The sequence below is a fragment of the Xiphias gladius genome, chromosome 6, assembly GCF_016859285.1.
Source record: "Xiphias gladius isolate SHS-SW01 ecotype Sanya breed wild chromosome 6, ASM1685928v1, whole genome shotgun sequence".
NCBI lineage: Eukaryota > Metazoa > Chordata > Actinopteri > Istiophoriformes > Xiphiidae > Xiphias > Xiphias gladius.
This window is the reverse complement of record NC_053405.1, coordinates 14,729,796-14,752,702: the sequence shown is the minus strand read 5'-3', so window position 1 is coordinate 14,752,702 and position 22,907 is coordinate 14,729,796. Positions and strand designations below refer to the sequence as shown.

General features: G+C 41.8%; 1 protein-coding gene across 6 annotated transcripts in view; it reads right to left on the bottom strand.

Moving 5' to 3' along the window:
* adgrl2a (adhesion G protein-coupled receptor L2a) overlaps window positions 1–21,539 on the bottom strand; it is a 90,112-nt gene extending 68,573 nt beyond the window's left edge. For all 6 annotated transcript variants that reach the window (XM_040129106.1, XM_040129101.1, XM_040129105.1 and 3 more), the window contains exons 1-2: window positions 21,499–21,539; window positions 808–992 (exon numbers count right to left, since the gene is read on the bottom strand). In XM_040129106.1, the coding sequence (XP_039985040.1) occupies window positions 808–883 (76 nt within the window). In that variant the 5' untranslated portion in view covers window positions 884–992; window positions 21,499–21,539. The remainder of the gene's footprint in view (window positions 1–807; window positions 993–21,498) is intronic.
* Window positions 21,540–22,907: the final 1,368 nt, after the last annotated feature.

Genomic DNA, 22,907 nt, shown 5'->3' with positions numbered 1-22,907 from the left:
CACGCATATTGTGAAAGTGCACTTTGCTACAGTGAAAATTAAGCATCTTGAGAAATCATTACCTTCCAAACTTTAATCAATAATCCTACATTATTTTGTTTTAAAAAAAAAAAAAATCAGTGAAACTGGTATAGTGAACAGTTGGCCAGATCTTAAACAATTGGCACCAGCAAACCAAATTTGAAATGGCTCTTCTGATATACTCCAGTGAAAAGACACCAACTGTGGTTTATTCTAAATCCAGTCATCAAACAACTAAAGTAATGTACCTCTATTCCTTTGATTAAACACTAATGTATACAGGATACAGTGTGAGATATGGTTTGGATGCATAAATCCTGTAATTACGATACAGCTGAGAGTGATTTAATGAAAGCTAAATACACTATGATTAAAACACATTCAAGCTTTATACTTTTCGAGGTGTGAAATCTGTGTGTGCCTGCCATGAGACAAGCAAGGAATTTACAAACGGATCCAGCTCTGATGCCACTGGGAACAACTGACGCTTTCAAGCAGAAAATCTCCAACAAATCACAATTTACCAACTAATGAAACCACTCAAGATTATCCCCCATCCGCCTGTGCCCACTGTCCTCAGAGCTGCGCTACTTACACAAGGAGCACTGGCTCGAGTCACAATTTCACTGTTTATGCTATATTTCTAAGTAAGACAGTAACAAAAAAAAAATAATAATAATAATTTCTGGCACTGGCTGCCACTGAACCTGAAAGAATATATATATATATATATAAATATATATATAGAATATATAAAACAAAGAAGACTATTTCTTATATACTTACCCTCTGTGGAGTGCACTTGAGCTAGTGTGATGAGAAACCAGCAGAAGGTGTGTAGTTTCCACAGGGAGCATGCCATGGCACCTGGTGTTGATGGTTTGTGGCAGGTTTGTGTTGTGACTAGAGGGTTCTGATTAAAAAAGTCCAAGCCAACTGGTCTCAGAGATGCTCATCATTGATCCTCGCGCCTGTGGAGCAGACCAAGAGAGACGTTCAGATCAGGGATGAAATTTATTCCACGTGTGAGCTCTGTCCCTGTGTGATTTCACAGAGGGATTCACCCCGTCACACTTGTTATCACAAGGCACTTGATGCTGCGTATACATTCCACTGCAGAAATGGGACAAAACTTAAACTTTGAAATGCTACATAGCCACGCGAGTAACTAAAACAAGCCCATTAGGTCAATAATCCTGAGGGGGAAAATCCCTTAATGGTAGCTGAATGCTAGCCATTTCACTGGCGGGGAGGGGAAGCGGGGAGGGACCAGCACTGTCATCAAACAGATAAGGCCCGCCCTCCCCATCTCCCCGTGAAATATTTATTTATATCGTTTTGAGCATTTTTCAATCTCTACTTTACATTTAGATAAGACTTTTATTGTCCCATAACTCTAAGCGACATTTTAGTAGGGATTTTAAAGTGATGTTGATTGATATCAGTAACTGCACCATGTGCTGAAAATTCATTTTCATTTCCATTTCATTTCCGAATAGAAATTTCAAATACCGACTTGGAGTAATAATTCTGCCGATTGTCCAGAAGACTTGCATCAGGAACTGACCAACTATAAACTGACACAGCATGAAAACTCTACAACCACATGGCGGAATTGTTAAGTTACCTGACAGTAACATTAAATGCTATAATTATCTGTGGTAATTGCTTGGCGAATGTCAGCCAAGAAGCTTTCCATGCTGTGACAGTCATATTGGTTTGCATTTGCTTGGTTGTTGTCTGAGTAATCAATGTAAAAACTCGATTTCATAATAGAGGGGGATATACTGGATACTTTGTCTTGTTCCGTCAAATACCGCTGTTAGTTTTAGAAAAACTACATTGCAAATTAAACATCCAGCATAATATATTTTACAAAATGTGAACAGGATAATTTGTAACTATTTAGATAGCTTAATCACAATTACTTGAATGCATTTTAAAGAATGTTATTTAAGTAGAATATCTTACTACTGGAATTTCACTTCTACTTAAACAGAAGTTAAACAGTAACGGTGCTTCTGCTTGGCTGATTTTGTGACTCTTTCCACCCCTGGTCAAACAAACAAACAAAGAAACATTACCCAGCAAATGGTCACTTCTCTGTTGTGACTGACCACATACCACCTTATCTCTCCAGCCCCTCCCTCTCTCTTACATCTCTCCAAACCAGAATCACTCTCTACCCACCTCATCCATACCTGTCCCTCTAGTACTAGTGTGTTTGAATGTTTGTTTTTGCTCTCTTTCGTTACAAAAGCAAATGGCCTCCTCCCTGTCACAGATACAGTGCTAGAGCTGTGTAGGGTGAAACCTAATGCCTACCTGCACGCCCAGGCATGCGTTTCACACCGCTAACGGCTCCCTTTTGTCTGTGTGTTTACACTGCTGGGCTAAACTCAGTCCTCTCACTCCCATGAACCATTAGCACATTCACCATGGGACATGGCATCACTCCAGCAACAGGGCACACAGGACCCCATTAGAAACTGTTTTTTTTCTTCTTATATAGCACATTCAAAAACAACATTCCATTTTTTCAGTGTCTGCCACCTGCAATTGTTTGTTAAGATTCAAAGAACTGAACATTATCCATCAATACTACCAGCTAACAAGAGAACTCAACTGAAAAGACAGCGAGGAATTCTGTTTTTGATGTACAGTCAGAGCTGCACGAGTCGACTGCGGCTGGCTCCTCTGCTGGAGAATATCCACGGGCCGAGGCGTCTTTCATCTGTTTTGTCTGAGGTCTCAGACAGTGTAATAATTCATCACCGAGAAAACATGCGGAGCGCTCACATTAGCCAACAAAGTTATAATTAAGCCTGCCATAATCACCTCATCTAGTATGACATTACGCCTCACCTGAGACCTCTAATTTTAGAGCCATTTAAAAGAGGTTAACAGAAGCAGAGTACTGCAGCCACAGTGTATTTAGTTTCAATGGAATAATGCGCAGTCAGGAGACTCGACAAATGAAAGTTGATCACGGAGACCAAACATTGGATTCCAACAAAACCCTAACCCTTGTTTTTAGCTGATCAGTGCATGAGGCACCAATTAAATTTATCAGGCAAGAGACGACGTATAATCAGCCTGCACTCAAGGTCCATACAGTATAATGAAGCCTTAAGCAGATTGTCTACACAATAAAGCTGTACAGTGAGTATATAGGCTTAAGGATCCTCATCCGTGTGCACAGTCTTAGCTCTTACTGTTTTGTCCACTTAGTTAGACAGACAATACTTACACACATCTACACGTTCTGAGATCTGAGTTTTTAACATCAAATTTTACAGGGCAGATCCACACAGGCTCTAACACTTGAGGTGTAAGTTGTAGCATTAAATTCTTTTCACTGTTGCTGAAAAAAAAGGAGTTTTATTTTCCCACCATCCTAGCCTTGTCACTCTTATCAAATACGGTCCCACTTTTCCATCTGGTTCACTCCGTGACCTTTGTAGTGCACGCACAGAATCAAAACACAGACACTTTGGGATATGTGCGCCAAGAGCAATTTCAAAGACTGATGCTATGCCTACTCGGCTTACAACCTTGACGGGAGTAAGAAAATCTGGTTAAGGCCTTTACATGATAATGGGCGTGTTGCCTCACGTTGGTTATAAGTGAATTATTAGTGTGCACGTAAACACACTGATTTTCCCTTCACAGAGATTAATGCTGCGGATGAAGTTCTGTACCCAAGGCTTGTATAACTCTATCTGGAGAAGACTTTGAAATCACATTACCTCCTTAACCCCAAAACTGTTAATTCAAGTAAAATACCATATACGTGAGAACTATAGTAATTACTTCAAGAACAGGTTGGAAGCATGCATTTTAGTATATTTGTTTATGTCTTTGTGGCTGCAGGTGTTCGTGTTTACATATGTAAAACAAACTATTATAATTCTCAGCCTGATATAACAGTGTTGAATCAATATGATTATTCTTGCTTCTCTGTCATCATTGCTTAGTGTAAAATAAGAAGCAGCATGCTCAACAGACCTCCTGTGTCAGAATGTGAAGACAAAGACAAGATGTCTTTAAACAGTTTTGCCTCCAAGGCAGTTGAGCCCCCCTGCCATGGAAAGAAAAATAAAAATGCAGAATGTTGATCCCTAGTACACGGGGATGGGTGTTCTGTAAATCGATGATAACAGTCCTATACTTTAATATATTTTGTATCATGCTGTGAGTGTTTAACATGCTGAGACACCAAAGGCGCAGACTGGAGGGAGACTGCCTCACTGCGATTCTTCTCATTAAATGTGCTGAGGTCTCGCCTCTCAGCTGGGGGTTTCTTTTCTCTCTCCACCTTATAACAGAAACCGACGGTGATCATACCTTGACTGTTTTCTTTAATAGCCCTCGACTTGGGCGTGATCTCAGAACAGGTTTTAGCATCCGCAACCATGCGTTGTTGTGCAGGGGTTCGGAGTTTATACAGGGGAATAGACAGATGATGAGGAGCATCATCATCAAAATGGCTGTTTCTAAGGCACGAGGCACACGATTAAGGCAACGTTCTGTTATTGTTAGGCACCGATTTCCAAAATGTCAACAGGCATCGCACTGTTTTGGCTAAATATGAAGTCATTGCAGGCAGATGTTTAAGTACTCTGAAAAATGGAGAAGCCACAGGGGAATGGGCCCAGAGGCTTTAAACATATGTGTACTTGATATATTTGCAGTACAACAGAATAATTTATAACTGACAAGTGAGTGACAAAATTGTGACATGGCGGAGCTCAGTTGGTCTTCTTAAGAAAGAAATAAAAGGCTTAGTAACTGGGAGGAAGGGGTTATTAGAAGGGAGGGGAGGAGGGTCGATTGAAAAGGACAGTTTGAAATTTGAATGCAGCGGGGGTCTGAAAACAAGAGGCAGATGTGAAAGAATGCCGGGTTCCTCAGACAAAGCTCCCGGTTGTCCCTTTCTAGCTGTTAGAGGGCCACAGGAGAATAGAAGAGGAGTTGGGCCATTCTATTAAACGAGGTCTGGGAGAATGGAGTCGGGACCAAGAATAAAGAACCTGAGTGGGGGAGGGGAGGGGGTTCGGGTTACAATAAAAGATTGACAGCTTGCAAGTCTTGCTTGACCCTTGAATTAGCCCCTGAGCTTTCAACAAACCTCAAGAAAGAGTTTGGATGTTAATTGTCACGGAACATCACAGGGATGCAAAGGAAGGGAAATATGGGGCCGGAGATTCACTGAAATGTAAATCAGAACCAACAGACCACCACATGTTGAATGGGGGGAGCACATTTGGTTTCTATTGGGTGTTCCCAACAGCATCCTCATACATGAATTCATACATACTATAAGGCTCTTATCTCTGTTTCTCTTGCCCACTTTGAGGGAAAAACTGAATTGAGCTCAGTTACAGAACACTCAGCCTCAGCTGTGCAGGAAATATATTCCCGAAAGAGATTGCGTTCCTGCTTCGACACTGCTGATGTACAATTTGCAAGTGTAAATCAGAAAATTCGCACTCAAGAGGGGAGAGATTGGGCTGGTGATCGGATGAGTCTGGAGCCCCACTGAGTCAGATATGGGGCAGGTAGGAATCACAGGCTGGCCCCTCCGCTGAGGGAATGATTGAGAGCAGCACAGGGCCAGAGGACCCGAATGACACCCAACCAAACATTCTTTGACTGTTGCAGGTGCCCAGAGCGCAGGCCCTGACCCTGACAGGAGCTCAGCCAGTGAAATACCAGGGCCTGCTGCTAAACAGGATAGCACGGCTTCTTTGGGGGGGGGTGGAGTGGGGTTTGGGACGGTAGGGAGGGAGGATGGGGAACTAGATGTTTGTGGGAGAAGTGGAAAACAAAGCAAAGCACGGGGAGTTTCTGGCCGGGGGGGGGACTTTTCACATCCCTTGTAGTTACGCTGTATTGCAGGCCCACAGTTACTTATCGTTTCAGGTATTATCAAGCCCATTTCATCATCTGAGAGTACATAAAAACAATTGTTTTCGAATCTGTGGATCATAATGTTAAGATGAAATGAATCATTACTTAGCTCTTATGCAAGCCACACTTTCACTGAAAATACAGTGGCAAAGCCAGAGCGTGTGACATAAGCGTGGTGCTTGTCATGCTCATTGCTCTTAGTGTTTGCACCATTCATCATTTTTATGAGCCACTCAATTAATCGATTACAGAACCCCACTCCCCGCTGGTCATGACATATGGCTACTAAATAAAGCAATCATGAGCCAAACCCTGGAACACTCCAACTCATCAATACTTTTATGGAGACAAAAATGGAGGTTTGTCCAAAACAAATTCACAAGATAGGAAAAAAGCTATTTCAGTGTGTAGATTTACATGTGAGAGACCCAAGTTTATCAGTAAATATTCCTTAATTTAAAAATGTCAATATGTATATATGTTTTTTTTAACGGGTCTCGTTCTATTTTTCAACTGTATCCCTAGGCGCTCAATTCCACATTGCCCTGTTCCTGAATATATATTAAATCCATAGCTTCATAATCACTTTAGCAATGCATCAAAAATCCTATTAACACTGAAAGATACCTACACCTGTCTGTCCAAATGGATTATAGCCAGATGATTTGCCACGGTAACAAAGTTTTAATACAGGCGCCATAAATTTTTTGTTGTAATTTTGATGTTTTACTGGGAAGTGAAGTGGATTATCTCGAATGAAATTTCAAAATGTCATTTCCACTTGCTGATAGCACAAAACTATTCGTTTCAGGTCCGTTGAGATAAGAATGATTCAGCCAGGGCCGTTAAACGGTGTCTTTGCCAAATGTTCCTCCGCTTAGGAATTAATAGGCTGACATTAATACAGCAAGATAAATAGGAAGGTCAGGAATGGGAGCCCTGCCATTATATGGGCATCTCATGGTGATAGTACCTGCCAATCAAGTGTGATAAGTCCTTGACACGGCATGATTCACCTTGGAATACACAGAGTGCATGCAATAGGTAGTGTACACTCCCCTGTCCAGAAACCCCGTCCAATTAGTATGTGCACATAAACACTTCAGGGTTTCTGCTCAGGGAGCACATCAGGACACCATAATAGAAACATTTGTTGTGTGATCCAGTTTGCCATGACTAAATTAGTCAAAACAAATCAAGGATTATACAAACTGAGCTCGGCAGTTGGCCCAGACACTCTCTGGAACTCATCTTGTCAATTTCAGTACATCAATGTTGCATTCATGCAAAAATAATACAATGCAATGTGGCTATGCAAAGCCAAAGAGCGGGAAAAAATAAACATGAACAACTGCACATTTACAGCCATACACAACTGCTGGGTGTCAGGTAAAAAGTGTTTAAGTCATTCATGTTGGCCGGCTTGAAATTGAGCAATGGTGAACAAATAAATAATCAGTGGAGGTCAGAGATTTGCTCATTGGGGTCACATTCACCGAAAGTCTGTTACTGAGTTCTGTAGTCTGTGTAACTTGTCTATTTTTCGTGTTGCCACTCATCTAAAATGACATGTTTGTTTGCAGAAAAGGGACCAAGCGCCTTTGGATGTACGGGGCCTGGTTTTAGTCTATGATAATAATGTGCTGTATTTACTCTGACGTGCACCAGTAAGCAGCTTTTGTGACCCTCTTCCCTCCCCCTTTCAAAATGACTAGCTGAATGGTTAAAAACCCAGCTCTATCTTTTTATTAAGGGCCTCACCATTAATAATGCGTGTGATCATAAGGCGTTAGTAAACAGGATGATTAATTTTTAAGGTAGTGGGCAGCAACACAAAACACGAAGAAGGTAACGGAGAAGATGGCTTGTGAGAGACATTTAAAAACGGAAGTGGAGCGAGCAGGAAAATAAGCCATTTATCCATATCTTTCCTAATCTAAGCAATCTGAGGAAAAAAAAATAAATAGAGAAACTGAGTAATTATCTGTTTTTAACGCTACCCCAAATGAAAGAGGTGTCATTTAGTAAATCCTTGGCTTGCACTGAATGTACAATCCTGATATTGAGTCATAGACTGTTTTGCAAAATCCACATCTCAATTGTCTAAAAGCTCCAAAATCCTTCTCTTCTTTGTTTGCTTTGCTTGTTGAGCTACATCTCCTTTGTGACTGGTATATTTAACAATGGCTTAATAACAGCTTTTACCTGGATTAACTTCACCCTTGCACTTGAGCATCTGTAATATATATTTTTTTCCCTGTACGTTTGTTGAAGAAAGACACTCTTTCTAAAATTACTTAAAAATCCTAAAAATGCACAAGCTTGGAACGCAGCGATTGCGTTTCTAGAATATTTGACATTTTGATTTTTGAAGGGTACTAATTCTTTCATATGAGACGCACATGCATAATGTGGCTGACCTTGGCTCAATGTCTACATTGAGGCTTTTAACCTTTCTGTGGCTCAGAGGAAGGACAAATTCAACCAAAATAAAGGAAACCACATAATCTCAGTCCTTACTAAAATAGGAAACAGCACAGGGACCTTAACCTTACAGCAGATGCGATACTACACAAATGATCTCAGCACTGGAGTGGTTTAACTGTAGCCTACCTCGTCCGAGCAACTTTCCATCCCCGTGCTGCCGTATCTATTTTCAATCTAAAAGATGGCATGATTGCCTTTGTCAGAAAGGGGAAGCGGTGTATGTCAACCTAAAGCAAGGTATAGTACTGTGTCTCATCAAGAAGCTCAGACAAAAGAAGTGGGTGTAGCCTTTCCTGCCTGCAATCACTTGGCAGCCCTAAATCTTCACTCAGTACTGCCCTGATAGGTAATGGTGCTTGTTAAACCCGATGAAGGTATATTGGCGATTTTTTTTTTTTTTTTTTTTCAAAGACACATGTCAAGACATTGTCTAAATGGCTTTTAGCTGCTGCTCAGAAATGAATGCTTTACACACTCAGTTGCACAATAAACATAAAACATATTCTCAAATAGAAAAGGGAAAACGGTAGAGTAAAAAACCACAGGCAATTATCTAATACCACCTTTATACACAGCAACATGACAAAAAAAAAAAGAAAAGTAATTTAAGTTGCTTTGAATTTTCAGGCTGCATCATTAGATTTCCTTGCGCAGTTTCAGGGTCACTACTCCTTGCCCTCTCCCAACCCTCAGCCGTGATGGAGAGAGGACAGTTTTGGGGCTGAACCTTCTCCACAGTGTTCATTAGCATAACATCAGCACTATGTGAGGGATTGTGATGCAAACAAGCTCAGATTGGCTCATTCCAACCCCCTATTTTAATAACTAAGGTGCTTCAGGATCTCACTATTGCCTGCTTACTGTATAATGGGGCAGCCCCTTAGGTTGAGACTCAGAGAGAACGTGCAGATATTTAAAATATAAGAAAAGTTTCCGCTTCAGTTTGGATGAGAGAGATGTCATCAGGCAAACACCTGACTTATACTCAGTAGATCGCATACCACTGGTAAAAGATGGCAAGACAGGGACAATTATAAAATATAATGTTCAGCATGTTTGGTCAAAAAGAACTATGTCATACAGGCTAAAAAAAGAAAAAAAAATCTATTTTAAAGAATATTCCACTACAACTGACCATGATTCAGGCATGACATGATTAAAAAAAATATGTAAATGAATCTGTGGCTTATGTTATCGTCCCCTGCCACCCACAGTAGGACAGCAGATACAGCAATCACTGCTTCTGCACCTTGTGTATGTTTAATATGTGTTTGCTCTCTTGTGATAACAAAAGGGGAGGGGGGGGGCGACAAATAGGGCTTTCTTATTTTTGGTCTTTTTTTCCTCTGAATAACTGGACCAAAGTAAGGGAATCTAAAGACACAAGGAGAGTGAGCAGGCAGATACAGGAGCCTGTCAAGCGGACTGCGATAAAACATTTACTAGGAAATTATCTCCCTGTCATAAGGCCCTCCTGTTTTGAATACCAAAGGCATTCAAATTCCCAAACAAACTCTGAAAGGTTGACCAATTTCGTGCTCTGCCAAACGATAGCAGATTGCAGTATGGGTCACACCTTTGAACTGCTGTGCTGGAGCTAGCATGAAGCAGAGATTTTAATCTCTGTATCTCTACATAGGTAATCCACTGAAGTGTAATTGCTACAGCTCTAAGTTATACAAAATAATGACTAAGACTCACTATGAATATGAAGTGAGTGTGATAACCAAGGCCCATGGTGGGAGAGAATGTAATACTTTGACAAGGACTCTTGCTGGGGAGGAAAATTCTCCTCTGAACAATAACAAGCTTCTCTGTGAGGTGTTTCTTTACACGATGCACCATTCAGAGCAACATAATGCACTCAGCCATGCAGACGAAAGACGTTTTCTTTGACTAAAATGGCTTGTAGATTATATCATAGAAATAGTTTTACGTTAGCTTGACTAATTTCTGTTAACATAAACATTAATTACTGTCTCTATGTACAATCAGTTTGTTACAACATAAAAGAGACATATGAGAACGAGATGCATTTACTAATGTGTGAAGAGTTTTGCGTTTGACATAATTAATATGCTGTTAATTTCAGTACAAAACCTCTGCCTTAAGTATAACACATCACTTTCTCTACCCTAAACATGAAATAAGAGTTTAAATTTCTAACCTGTACCTATCGCCGTCCTAGTCAGCAGAGTGGCAATTCTTGAAAGTCAATCATCGCAAGACGCAGAAAAGCACTGGCAAATTAAGCGTGACAGGGATTTACGCCTAATTATAAACACATTATACTTTATTGTTAACCAGGTCACGTGTGACCTAACAATTCAGGAATTCAACATTTCTCAGCGTGGAGCGCATGTTCTGTGCGTCAGGATACTCTGACACAAAAATTGATACATTAACGATTATCTAACAAAAAAATAAATAAAACTTAACACTCCACAAATACCAGCTTTAAAAGCAATGTCTCGATTTGCATCCCGTAAAGTTTACTGAACTGTGACTTAACAAAAAAAAAAAAGCAACTGTGTGCATAACAGCCACAGGTTAAAATCGGTGACACACTGTAACTTTAAAAGGAGAAATCATTGACTACCTAATAATTATTTAGCCCTGTCCTGTGAATATTTTCCATCTCTGTCATCCTTTTATGTTTTATACACCAAAATGTCCACAGCGTCAATTAGCACTTTTGTTTGAGGCTATTATTGCATGCTCCAATTGTATGACTCGTGTTATAAAAGCTTCATTACACATTTCTGTCCTGGTGCAAAATGTTTAACTTCTGTCAAACTTTAAATACCAAGTACGCAGCTGACAGCATTTTGTGGCAGTGCCTCCAGAATGTTTTCACACTGCTCCCAAGTAATGTCAGCACACCCCTCCCTTCACTCCCCTCCCCATGCTTCCAGAATGCACAGGAACTTAGGAGCCTTTTCAGGTGAGCGAGTAAAAGATCCCTTTCGGGCCCTTGCAGTGAAGTGTGTAGGTGTTGCGGCGTCTGCAACATTCACCACGTCTCGCTCACTGTTCTCAGCTTCATTGTCCGGTAGCCACAAGTTCAGCACCGCCATATACAGGGCAAAAGTTCCCGGGGTTCATCATGGACAGAACTTTTAAAGCCACGCTAAATATCTACACAAAATAAACTAACTCACCACCGTACTCAGAGAGATGTTATCGGGTACAGCAAACCTTTCCATCCTTTAGGCAGGTCTCGGCCTCTTCGAGCTGCAGCTCCTCGCCTACCCCCGGGCCCGCTGGACCTATTTCTGATGGTAATGGCTACGGGAGCCACATCCTGTCAGCTCACTCCAGACTCACTGGTAATCAGCTCAGGCTGATGAATGACAGAAATGCCACTGGCTTCACTTTTTGCAACGGCAAAAATGCACCAGTTTCTGACCCGCATTTGACTGTCCTCTTTACACTGCCTTTCCCCCTCATTGCCATCAACTGCTACAGAATAGCACTCATCACATTGGTTCAGCTGCTGATGCCGAAGCTAAAAATGAAACATGTGTCGCATGGCACACATGCAGTACTCGAGAATTCGTGCAGCTTACTCAGAGTTGTCTGTTTGGCCATCAATCAATCTTGCTTTGATTGTATCACTGGGTGATTCATAAGGAGAAAAAAGTGATTGTTTTAATGCTCCGAGTCTCATTTCTTACGACGGCATATACAGAGTTATAATGTAGCTTAAGATTGAAATTTTTCCATTAGCTTGCCGATGATTTGTCTTTAAAATCGGTTTAAGCGTTAAGCGGCGTTTAAGCATTTCATTCATTAGCCAACGATAAACAATCAGTGTCATCTATCTCCAAAAAAGGAAGATCCCTCAAAAATTAATTTCAGGCTTTATTGACTGTTTTTATGTAGTGTCAGTAAGCTTCAAAAACAGTCTGTAAAACCTGAAACCTGACTTTCCGCACGCCGAGTAAATCCAGGAACTTCCTCCACTGTGCAATTGATGGGTCACAGCGTAACGGTGCTGATTGCACACTAAAAATATTTTTTAAAAATAGTGTGAAAAACAGCGAGAAGATAAAATGCCTTTTTTTTTTTCAGTCCGAGAAAACCATTTGTCTCCAAATTTGGTGATTTTACATTTTTCTGACAAACTGAAGGACAAAATGTTCCTACATGGACTTAGATGATTCTTGTACTTCTTCAGCCAAATAAACCACTTAAAAAGCCATTAAAACCCATTAGCTGAAGAACACATGTCACGAAGCTGAAAATAAATATGAAAAGTTGACGTTTTGGAGATACATGGTCTTCACAGGACAGCGAATCAGTAATTGAGTTGAATTACTTGATATTAGGGCTTGGTATTAGCCCTAAACAAATGTTTTAGTCACACCGTCAAAAATGCATGTGTTATCCATATATGTGCTGTCCCGATTCAAAGGAATCTATAATGTAGCCCACTCCACTGGATTGTTACAGCGTGGCTAATTCCATTTCTTTTTGCTTCTGTACATCTCCCTTCCAGTGATACCATACCAGGTGTGAAGTAGAAGCTGCAGTTCTCACACTCGTCTTAATTACCAAAACCATTGCTAGAGACAGAATGGCCGAATTACACAAACAGGTCAGTCTAATGGTTAAAGCAGTCAGGGTGTGTGTGATTTATAGCAGAAATCACACCAGCAGAGCCGCCTGACACCTCATTTAGAAGGAGGCATGATGAATGATTAGGGCCGCCTGTATATGTGTTCTTGCTGTTGAAATGCCAAAAAGATTGTCCAGAGACACACTGAGGTGTCAATATTTAGCATTCCGATTTGTATTAGAAATACATGAATAATCTACACACACACACACACACACACACACACACACACAAGCTCAGCTTATCTGCAGTATTTAAGATGTTCATTACCTAACCCCCCCGGCAGTGGAGGAGGAGCCGGATCCAACAGGCAGCAGTGAATGCCAGGCCTGGCACAGCTGTACAAGCAAAGCTGTAAAGAGAAGTCACCGGCCACTGTCGCTCAATCTTCCCCTGTGTTAATCCCATACTATCTGCATTCACGGCAGACCCACTCCTCATGTCCCTGCATTGGTTTTCACACTCCTACATTCAATTTGGCAGGAAAGCAGGAAAGTGGACATGTTGCATCCCTTCTCCTGGCTGAAAATCCTCCCAGCATTGTTCCCCTCCAATAATCTTTTTTCTGAGACAGCATGATGGCTGTGTTATGATGTACAATTGATCCAATAGTCATTTTCTGCAACAATATATTTCTTGCTTCTTGTTTTTTCTTTCAGGTGTTCACTGAACCAAATAAAGTGTGTGCAAAAATGGAGGTTTGGGTATTCCAATACTAGAACCTAGCCCTGTGACTTTTAACAGCAGCGTGGTAAATATGAGTACGTATGAGATTTAAAAGCCTTTAATGCCCCCGAATCTCTCCTTAGCTGATCAGATCATCTTCAGAATGGCCTCGATACACAAGCGGGGTGGCGTGTGTGCAGAAGAGTCGGGTCCATCCATCTGTATTCATCATTCACAATATCATGGAGCGACAACTTGCTGTCATATCATACCCCGCACTGTCACTGTAGCTGGACAAATGCGCTGAAGAATGAACACTCGCGTCGTGGTCAGGTTTTACTAAGCCAGCACTCTTAAATCCCACTATGTTTTACAGATGGGAGTTTTATACCCAAGCTCCAGCGGAACCAAATCCTGGCCCCTCGGGGCAGACATTTTATTTTAACATCTCTTTTTTGGGACTGACATTTTGTCCTCTCTTTTTCAAATGTTTTACCAAGAATTTTGTCTCCAGTTGACCCAAGCAGAGACCATTGCCTCCGGCTTGTCACGGAGAGAAGAGTGATGCGGTTCTATGGGCGACGGAGAGGGAGGCTCTGTACTGAGACAGAAGCAGGTGCAGCTGTGACAGTTGCCGTATTGTTGCTAGCCCCACACTGTAGTCAAGATGAGGTTCACAGATGTAGCCACTCAATGCAGTGGTTTATTGGCTGCCTGAAACAATGCATCTCTGTCAAGAACAACTCCTCCTAAGGCCATTTCAGTCTAGGAGTGCTCTGTATGAAACAAGGCGTAGAAAATCCTCATTCTGACACGTAAGGTCAATTCTACTCTGCAGCAACACAATCAAAGCTCCGTCTGCCCTGGCAAAAAACAAAACAAATTCCAACCTGAAGCAATTACACCGAAATATGGAGGTTAGAGACATTTTCACGTTTAAGAGATTCATTTGTCTATAGCATAACAACAACAGTAATAATAATAACAACAACAATAATAATAATAATGCGTAAATTGTGCTTGCATGTAAATGTTTATTTGTAATTTTAATATAATTTTAATTATATATAATTATATAATTAGCACTAACTTTTGTACTAATTATTGCTGCAAGCATTCTCATTGTTTGTCCAACCACATTTCTGATGAATTATAACTGAGCCTCTCTTGCTCGCATGCTTCTTTATTCAATCAAGAACCACCCAAGGCTGCACTTTACCCCCAGGTGGATCTTGCAAGACATGCATTCCAGTCATGCGACACTTTGAATATATCACACCTACAAAACATTAGTGGCACCCATTTTGCCGGGATTTTTTTTTTTGTTCGTGGAGAGAAAACAAACCTGATTCCTTTCTTGGATTCAGACCCTCGAAGTAGTCCGCAAAGTCACAATCCAAGGTAGAGTTTTGTTGAATCTCAGAGTAGTGATCTGAGATAATATGACTATTGTTTTCCTGTAAAGCACCCAGTCTCTGCTTGTTCAATTACTGGAAGGAGCCTCAACGAGGGCGGTTAAAGCATTTGCGGAGACATTATCTACACGGGGGGGGGGGGCAGAGAGAGAGAGAGAGGGCGAGAGAGAGAGAGAGGGGAGAGCAGACATAGGGGCCAAACTCTAGTCTGGAGGGGAAACAAACATTTTTTGTCGACCACACATGGAGGGTATGAGAGGATAAAAGGAGCAGGATTTGTGATTAACTGCAGAAAATTAATAGACTAATACAGTCCTCTCTGCTTCAACACCAAAAACCACATGATAAAATAAAAGTGTTTTCATTACAGGTCATGATGGATATCTATGCAGATTCTAAAAATGTAGACAGAATATTTGACTGTGCCACCACAAACTTCATTCTTCCTCACATATGTCGCCTACAAACAAAACCAACTCACAAGTGCTCATCTGTCAGCGTGAGCAATCATTAAGAGATAATTTGATTGTTTTTTCAACTTCAGCTGTGTTTGATATCTCTGGCATGCTAGCAATTGAACAGACAATTATTTTGTTGATTACCTTAGTTTTTAGCAACTAACCATGCCTGTAATATTCCTCTGAAACTCCCGGACCAGACGCTCAACTCCATCTGACTTGGCAACTACATTACAAGAACCAAGCTTCCACACTCCCCAACTAAATACTTTACAATAAAATATCATTTATCAGAGCCTCAGACTTCCAAACCAACCAGATAACCGAATAAGCATATAGGATGAAATACGTGCTCATACATACTGTATACTTAACATTAGATATAATATGTACCTGGCAGGATTTCAACTGCAAATTTGCCAGTGCACAGTGTTTTGGAGTGCATTTAATTGCATATCTCATATTATTCCACCACCCATTTGGTCTATTTGATCATTAAAAAAAAAAAAAAATCAATGCTGCTTTGCAAACTGCATTCCAACATAAAGACTTCAATCTAGGAGAGCGTCTACTGTAGTTCTCTAAATTAAAGCACTCTCAGTACATCAATATGCACACCCATAGGAAGAACTAGTGACCCACATATTTTTACTGCATCATAACCTGTTTTAGTTCCACTTTCACCCATTGGAAGACATGCTCTTGGTGTTTCCTTTATATTGTTGCTACTTCAAACTAATTCGATCTCAGACGGTTCTGATTGTCGTATTCAGTATTCTGGGAGAGTATCATAGTTCACTTAATTGCTAAATAGTCTTTAACTCAACACAATAGGTATGCAAATCATCTGACAGGCAGCAAGCACAAAAAAAAAAAAAAAAAACATTAATTACAAAATAAAAAATAAAAAACACTGCCATTTGAATAAAAGTAAAATGATATTCTAATATTGAACACTGTTTACCAGTTTTGCCCTTTGCTGGGATAATGTCAGTCTGAATATACTAAAGAACGCCCACGGCCCAACATGAATTTATTTTTGAAAGAAAGAAAAAGAAAAAAAGACACGGGGATGTGAAACTTTTCTCACTTGCAATGAGTCACAATTGTCAAGGACAACAGGAGCCTATATGGAAGAGATATATTGCTCTGATGTGTGTACCCACACCATTCCTAAATAAGAGCCGTCTTGTCGGAAAAGGGGCTTTTAAGTGTGGATGTGCTTCGCTCCCTTATAATCCAGCCGAGACATTACTCCTTCCCCTGGCAGACGTCCGCAGATCCCCCCTCTCTCCCAGCCAGGCCTTGCTCTCGGCTGCTATGGCAGAGCCGCAATAACTGTTGTTTGCTCAGAGCCTTGCCTCCCAGGATCTCCACTGTCGCACAGAAATTGAATATTTTCCCAAATAGTGATGCAGCTGTGCACAGATAAGGACAAGTCCTGTTCACATAGCACAAAGAATGAGGAAGAGCTAATGTGTGTGAGTGGCTTTTTTTCTATATCGTTAGTCTTTAAATTACAAAAGGATAAATGTGGCCAATTAAATGAGAGAAAGTAAAATAACTATCATGTATAAAATGTAATTATGAAAACAATTAAGATCTTTTTTCATTCACTACAACTTTTCTAATTATCCTTAAATTATCAAAGTGATAGAAAGTAATTATTGCTCATTCAATGGCTGTAATTTTTATCTGTAAAATAAGATTTTGGAAAAAAAAAAAGAAAAAAAAAAGAAAAAAAAAATTGTAAAAATCCCACTATGCTGATAAAATTCTTGAAAAGTTTTTTTCCCCCAACACTATATTGACAGACATTTCCTTCACTTGTCTCAGGAGTGACTTAAATACACACCGCTAATGGCACACAGCATATCTTATCCGAAACCCGGGTAGTGTTTTCAACATGATGTAAAATATGTGAACTATGATCAGGAACCAGGACCATATATTACACACATCATTTTATGACCAGAGGGCAGGACTTTTTACGACCCAGTTTTGCACTTTGCACTTCCGTCTCTTCTAAATATCTTTCAGAGAAGCACAAAGTGAGTGAAGCAATGAAAAAAAAACAAAAAACAGATAAGCTCAGGGAGGCTGCCACATAACCAGCGCACAGAGAGCTACATGAGAGCCAAAGGCTAATATCCATGTTGTTTCTCGTCACCAGAGTTTGAATTGACCCTTACTTTCCACCACCTATGTCCTTGCTGTGTAATGTTCTGCTAGAAAATTATTTAGGCAAGCAGAAAGTTTCACCTGCCATTTCAGGGGTACCGAATCCCCTGCTGCACCAGAGGCCTGTGGCAAGTGGAAACAAATGTTTCACAAAATGGCAGGGAGGGGAACATACTGGCACACAGCGTTTTGCTGATTGCCCATCGTAAAATAAAATCAGTCATGAAAGGGGGAGGTATTCTGGCCCACAGAAGGCCTGCACATTACACCAAAATTTGCCGTAGCTTTCTTTTACAACCTTGTTTATTCCCTTTATTGGCGAGCAGTTATCCGCACAGTATGGCTCCATGTAGGTGGTTTAGCAGCAGAAAAGATTGCATCTGAAAACACCAACCCACAATTTACGCGCCGAATAAGCAACGGGATGTTAATCTAAATGCTCTAATTCCCGGCCAATCTCCACTTCTGACACATTCACAACAGCCATCATTTGCCTGATTTTGCTATTGAGTAGCTAACACTTCATTTGTAAGAGCTGCAACTTTAAATTGGTCCCCGTTCCTTACACGTTGTTAGCTAACAAAGGTTGTGATGCTAGTGGAGAAAAAAAAAAAAAAGATGAGCTTGAATACGGTGTTCACGGTGGATAAAAGCCCGACATCCCTATAGTGTAACGCTGGAACAATCAATTCAGCCACAATGCAACCTTTAAATCAGTCCTATGGACTCGCCAATCGCTGCTCAGCCACAGACAACAGGCTGATGTCCACGCTCGTGAGACAAAAACAGAGTGAAAAATTGCTAAAAATTGCAAAATGCTGCAACTGGTCAGTGTGTGTGAACTCATATTGAATTAAATCAATACCAAATAACCTTAACAAATCCAGAGTGGAAGTGCCTGGCCCGTTGTTAGAGTTTTTCAAATCTGGAGAGCCTACGAAAGCTGCGTTATGATCTGTTCCTTGCACCAGTCAAATATCCGTAGACATAGACGAAACCTCAGCTGCTGTTCGGGGATGAAAAAAAAAAAATCCCAGCAGAAAATGAAGCAACAGTCCGTAATGTCACGAATTTTTGATGCATTCACACCCACTCACTCATTCACACTCTCTGGCTTAAGAGTCTCGTGTGCTGCAGGAGTGTGATACTAAGAGTTGAGAACAGAGTGCTATGTAGCATGTAGCACTTTGTCTCCCCCAAATCCACATAGAAGTGTGCTGGGCTGTATTGATCTGCCAGAGGAGATGAACGCAGAAGCAAAGAGAGGCAATCTGGTGCTCGAGCAGATCAGGAGCAGCTGCAGTTCTTTGAAACCGGACGCACTTCCAATGAAACGAGGCTATAGACTGTAAAAAGTACTCTCTCACGCTGGGCTCAACGGTAAAATGCTCATAATGTCATGCTCAAGCCGAAGATATCAAGCAAGGAGAAATTTGAGAAGACAATTTCCTTCTTAAATCCGCATTCACAAGTTGTAGTTTCTATAACCTCCATTGAGTGTAGATACTTCTGTTTTTCAGACACTGACAAATAGAATAGCAATTTCTACACATTTGCTAGTGTTCTACTGAGGAATTCAAAAAGTAACCCTCACAATAAACCATGTTTGGGAATGTAAAATTGCATGTGAATTTCTGTTTAGAACAAGATGGGTTTTTTTTTTTTCCCCCCAGCATTACACTATTTACTCTTTGTGAGTCACTGTACAATTACCCTGTTGCGTGAAAGCTTTGACATATTCTCCCACACCACCGCACAGACAAATTCAAGTGAGATTATGGTATGCACAAGATGTCATACAGACCCAGTTGCAAGAATGGGGGAAGATACACACGTCTTTCAGTTCTACCAGCTCACACACTCCTCAAATCTTTTTCAGGCTCAGCGAAAACCTGTGGCAGAAAACACGACTCCTTTCATTGTCTGAAGGCTCTGACCACTTTGATATGCTAATATGTTCCTTGCAAACTGCTGGAAATGAGACTTGCATTAATTCAAACATTTTTTTTATTATTCACAAACCTGTGAAAATGGAGTTCCCCTATAAAAGAGGCTGGAAGGAGCAGTATAGCACCTGAAGCCTAATAAAAGTGTGTATTATCTTATTTTCTATACCTTCCTGAAAACTTCAGACCAAGTTGCCTTTGTATTTAACTGAATGGCCCTTTGTTATGTATGGTGAGGGACATAAAGCCACTTCATCCTCCAAACACTTGGTTCATTTCTTTTATTCCATCATCTTTAAAATAGAGTCTTGGAGAAGGTTGTGCAGCGTTGCCTATTCAACCAGGATTGTTGTGTTTGATCATTTAAGTACATATTTACTATATTTTAAAAACAGGTCTCGCATTTGACAGTGACTGGATTCCAACCAGATAACAGCTATGAAGAAGGTGTTCTGCAGAGATATTAGAGACCAGACGCAGAAATGTGGCACATTCATGGACCCTAATCCAGGCAGGAATTCGTAGCTCCCTCTCTCTCTCTCGAGATCAGACGCAATGCCAAACACGAAAAAAAAAAACCCCAAAAAAGCGGAGGGCACGTGAATGCTGGAGCTAATTTTATCCCAACGCACCGATCGATCGGACTGCTGCCCTACTCCAGACTGCCATGCGTCTCCGCCCGGCCGGCCGCCCGCCTGTCGGTGGGTCGGTGGGTCGGTCGGTCGGGCCGGGAGAGGCACACGCCGCACCGCGTGTGCGTTTTCCGCTCCCCTCGCTCTTTAACACATGGTTGACAAGACGCGTTCGGAGTCGGCAGGCCTAAATAATAAATGTGCAGTAAGAGGATCTAATTTTACTGCCACTCTGCGCCGACTGTGTTTGAGTTAAGTCTAAACAGCCCCCCCCATCCCTTCACGTGTGTTTCCATTTTAATTCCCCCCTTTGATTGATTTCCATGACATTTCCTTCTCTTCTAGCCCGTTGCATCACAGGCTATCTCTGGCCAAAACTAATTATTACACTGGTAGGAGCAGCTTGACTGATTTTTCCTCCTTTCTTCTCCCTCTCTCTCTCTCTCCGGACAAATAGCCTAGCGCCAATTATACTGGATTAGCCCGTGAATGCTCTCAAGAATTACGGCGACATCGCTCCTCAGGTCACAGCTTCCAGCATAAATCCCCATTCAAACCCCCAAAAAGACTGTCAGTGGATTTAAAAGCCTCGGTGAGCAGCTACGCCACCGCCGCCACCACCAAACTCCACCTCAACTTTGGAGGCATAAATTCAAATTAAATGGCGCTTTACTTGTTCTGGTTCACCTAAATACGCCCCCCCCCCCAACCCCCAAACACTTCTTTTAAATAGTTTCCATTCAGCCACAAACTCGGCGGCCGAACAGATCAATTCACATCTGGTTGTGTTTTGATGAACCATGTTTCAATTAACCACGGTGCCCCTCGGATTATTTAAAGTACAACAAAAGAGATGTTCTGTTTTAAAGACTCAGTCACTGTTTCTCCCGTTGAAATCTGACCTTTCTTACTTAAAAAAAAAAAAGTTGCTAAAATAAACGATAAGTCGTGAGTGATGTTTTGTTATTTATTATTATTATTATTATTATTATTATTATTATTGTTTTGAAATGTGTCCCAAAGGCAAATGCGAGGCTCTGAGGCGAAAACGCAAAGAAAGAAAAGTTACTCCGCTCCACATCAACTAGTCTAAACACTGCTTAGGGTCTGATTTCTAAAGTGGTGGTGCAGAAGAAAAAACACAAAAGCTACTCTTACCTTTCTGGAAAAGCAGTGTGGCCAAACAGGGCTAAAAAAAAAAAAATGAAGTCAGCGGGGAGGAAAACGTGAATTGAAAAAAAAAACAACCAAAAACGTCAGTGTGATGGGAATTCCTCTGCAGCGAAGACAGTGAGTCTGCAGGTCTGAGGCATGCTCCCCCTTATCTGGGACAGAGGCTGGCTATCAGGCGGCAGGTCCCCCCCTCAGCCCGTACGTTCCCCCGCACCGAGCCCGCACTTCCATGGCCACGCAAGGTGTTTCTGCTCTGCGCTCAGTCCTCACTCACTCAGCGACACCTTCGCGCACCTCGGAGCGGTTCATCTATTCTGGGCTCTCCGGTGCGAACCTCTCGCCTGGAGCAGCGGCAACAAACAAGAGGAGAAGCGGAGCTCGGGGACCATTAAAAAAAAACAGGGAGAGAGAGAGAGAGAGAGACAGAAGAAAAAAGAGAAAAAGGACAGAGTGACTGAGAGGGACAGGCAAGAGTGAGGCTTTTGTCAGTGTCTGGTGACGGGGAGGAGACCGCTCCCCCGCCGACGCTGCTCCCCGGGCTCCCGTGAGTGCAGACCGTGAGGACTGGGCAAGTTTCGGCGGCTCGCCTCTGGAAAAAAAAAAAGGGCCCCGCTCGCGGCGTGGAGACACTTGGTGGACGCAGCGCGGAGCGGGCTTTCATTAAGCAGCGCCGGTGCAGCGGAGAGCAGGCTGCCGTCTGCGGGAGCCGTCGGAGCGGGGGACTCCGCCAAAACCAGACATGGACTCCCGATCCTCGATGGCTCGGAGTCTACTGATCACATGGACTTATTATCATGCCCGGCAGCACTCGGCTCAGCTTTTTTTTTTTTTTTTCCCCCCACTCTGAGAGAACATTCAACTACATCCTATCAAAAGGAAGGAGGTTATCAATTCATCCCCCCTCATTTTGGCTCCTTTTCTGTTTAGAGATGCAACACTGCCTTCCTTTTGGGCATGAGAGGCCCATTCTGTGTCACAGTAGGCAGTCCAGCCTATTCAACCAATGACAGAGGACTTATTTTACTGTAATACTACCAAGCATCAAAAGGAACATGGAAGAACAGGCAGTTTCCCCCCCCCTCCCCTCCACTCACTCCCACTGGCCCCACACGATAACACCCTGGCCCAAGTAGCAGCGGTCAAGCTGCCGCTGCCGGTGCTGCTGGTGTGTGGAGCCAAGTGGAGTTTTTCGAACCGAGAATCTCTCCTCATTTGTGAGGGTTTTCATTTTTTTTTTTCCCCCACAGCACTTTTCTTTTACATGGTCCATGACATCATTTGGCAGTCAAGGGAATTTTGTCAGGCTGCTGTGGCTTTGACCCCTGACCCTCCGATCTGTGAGCTGCGTGTTCTGCTGGCGATCCACAATTTGTATTCACTGTAAAATGCAGGTG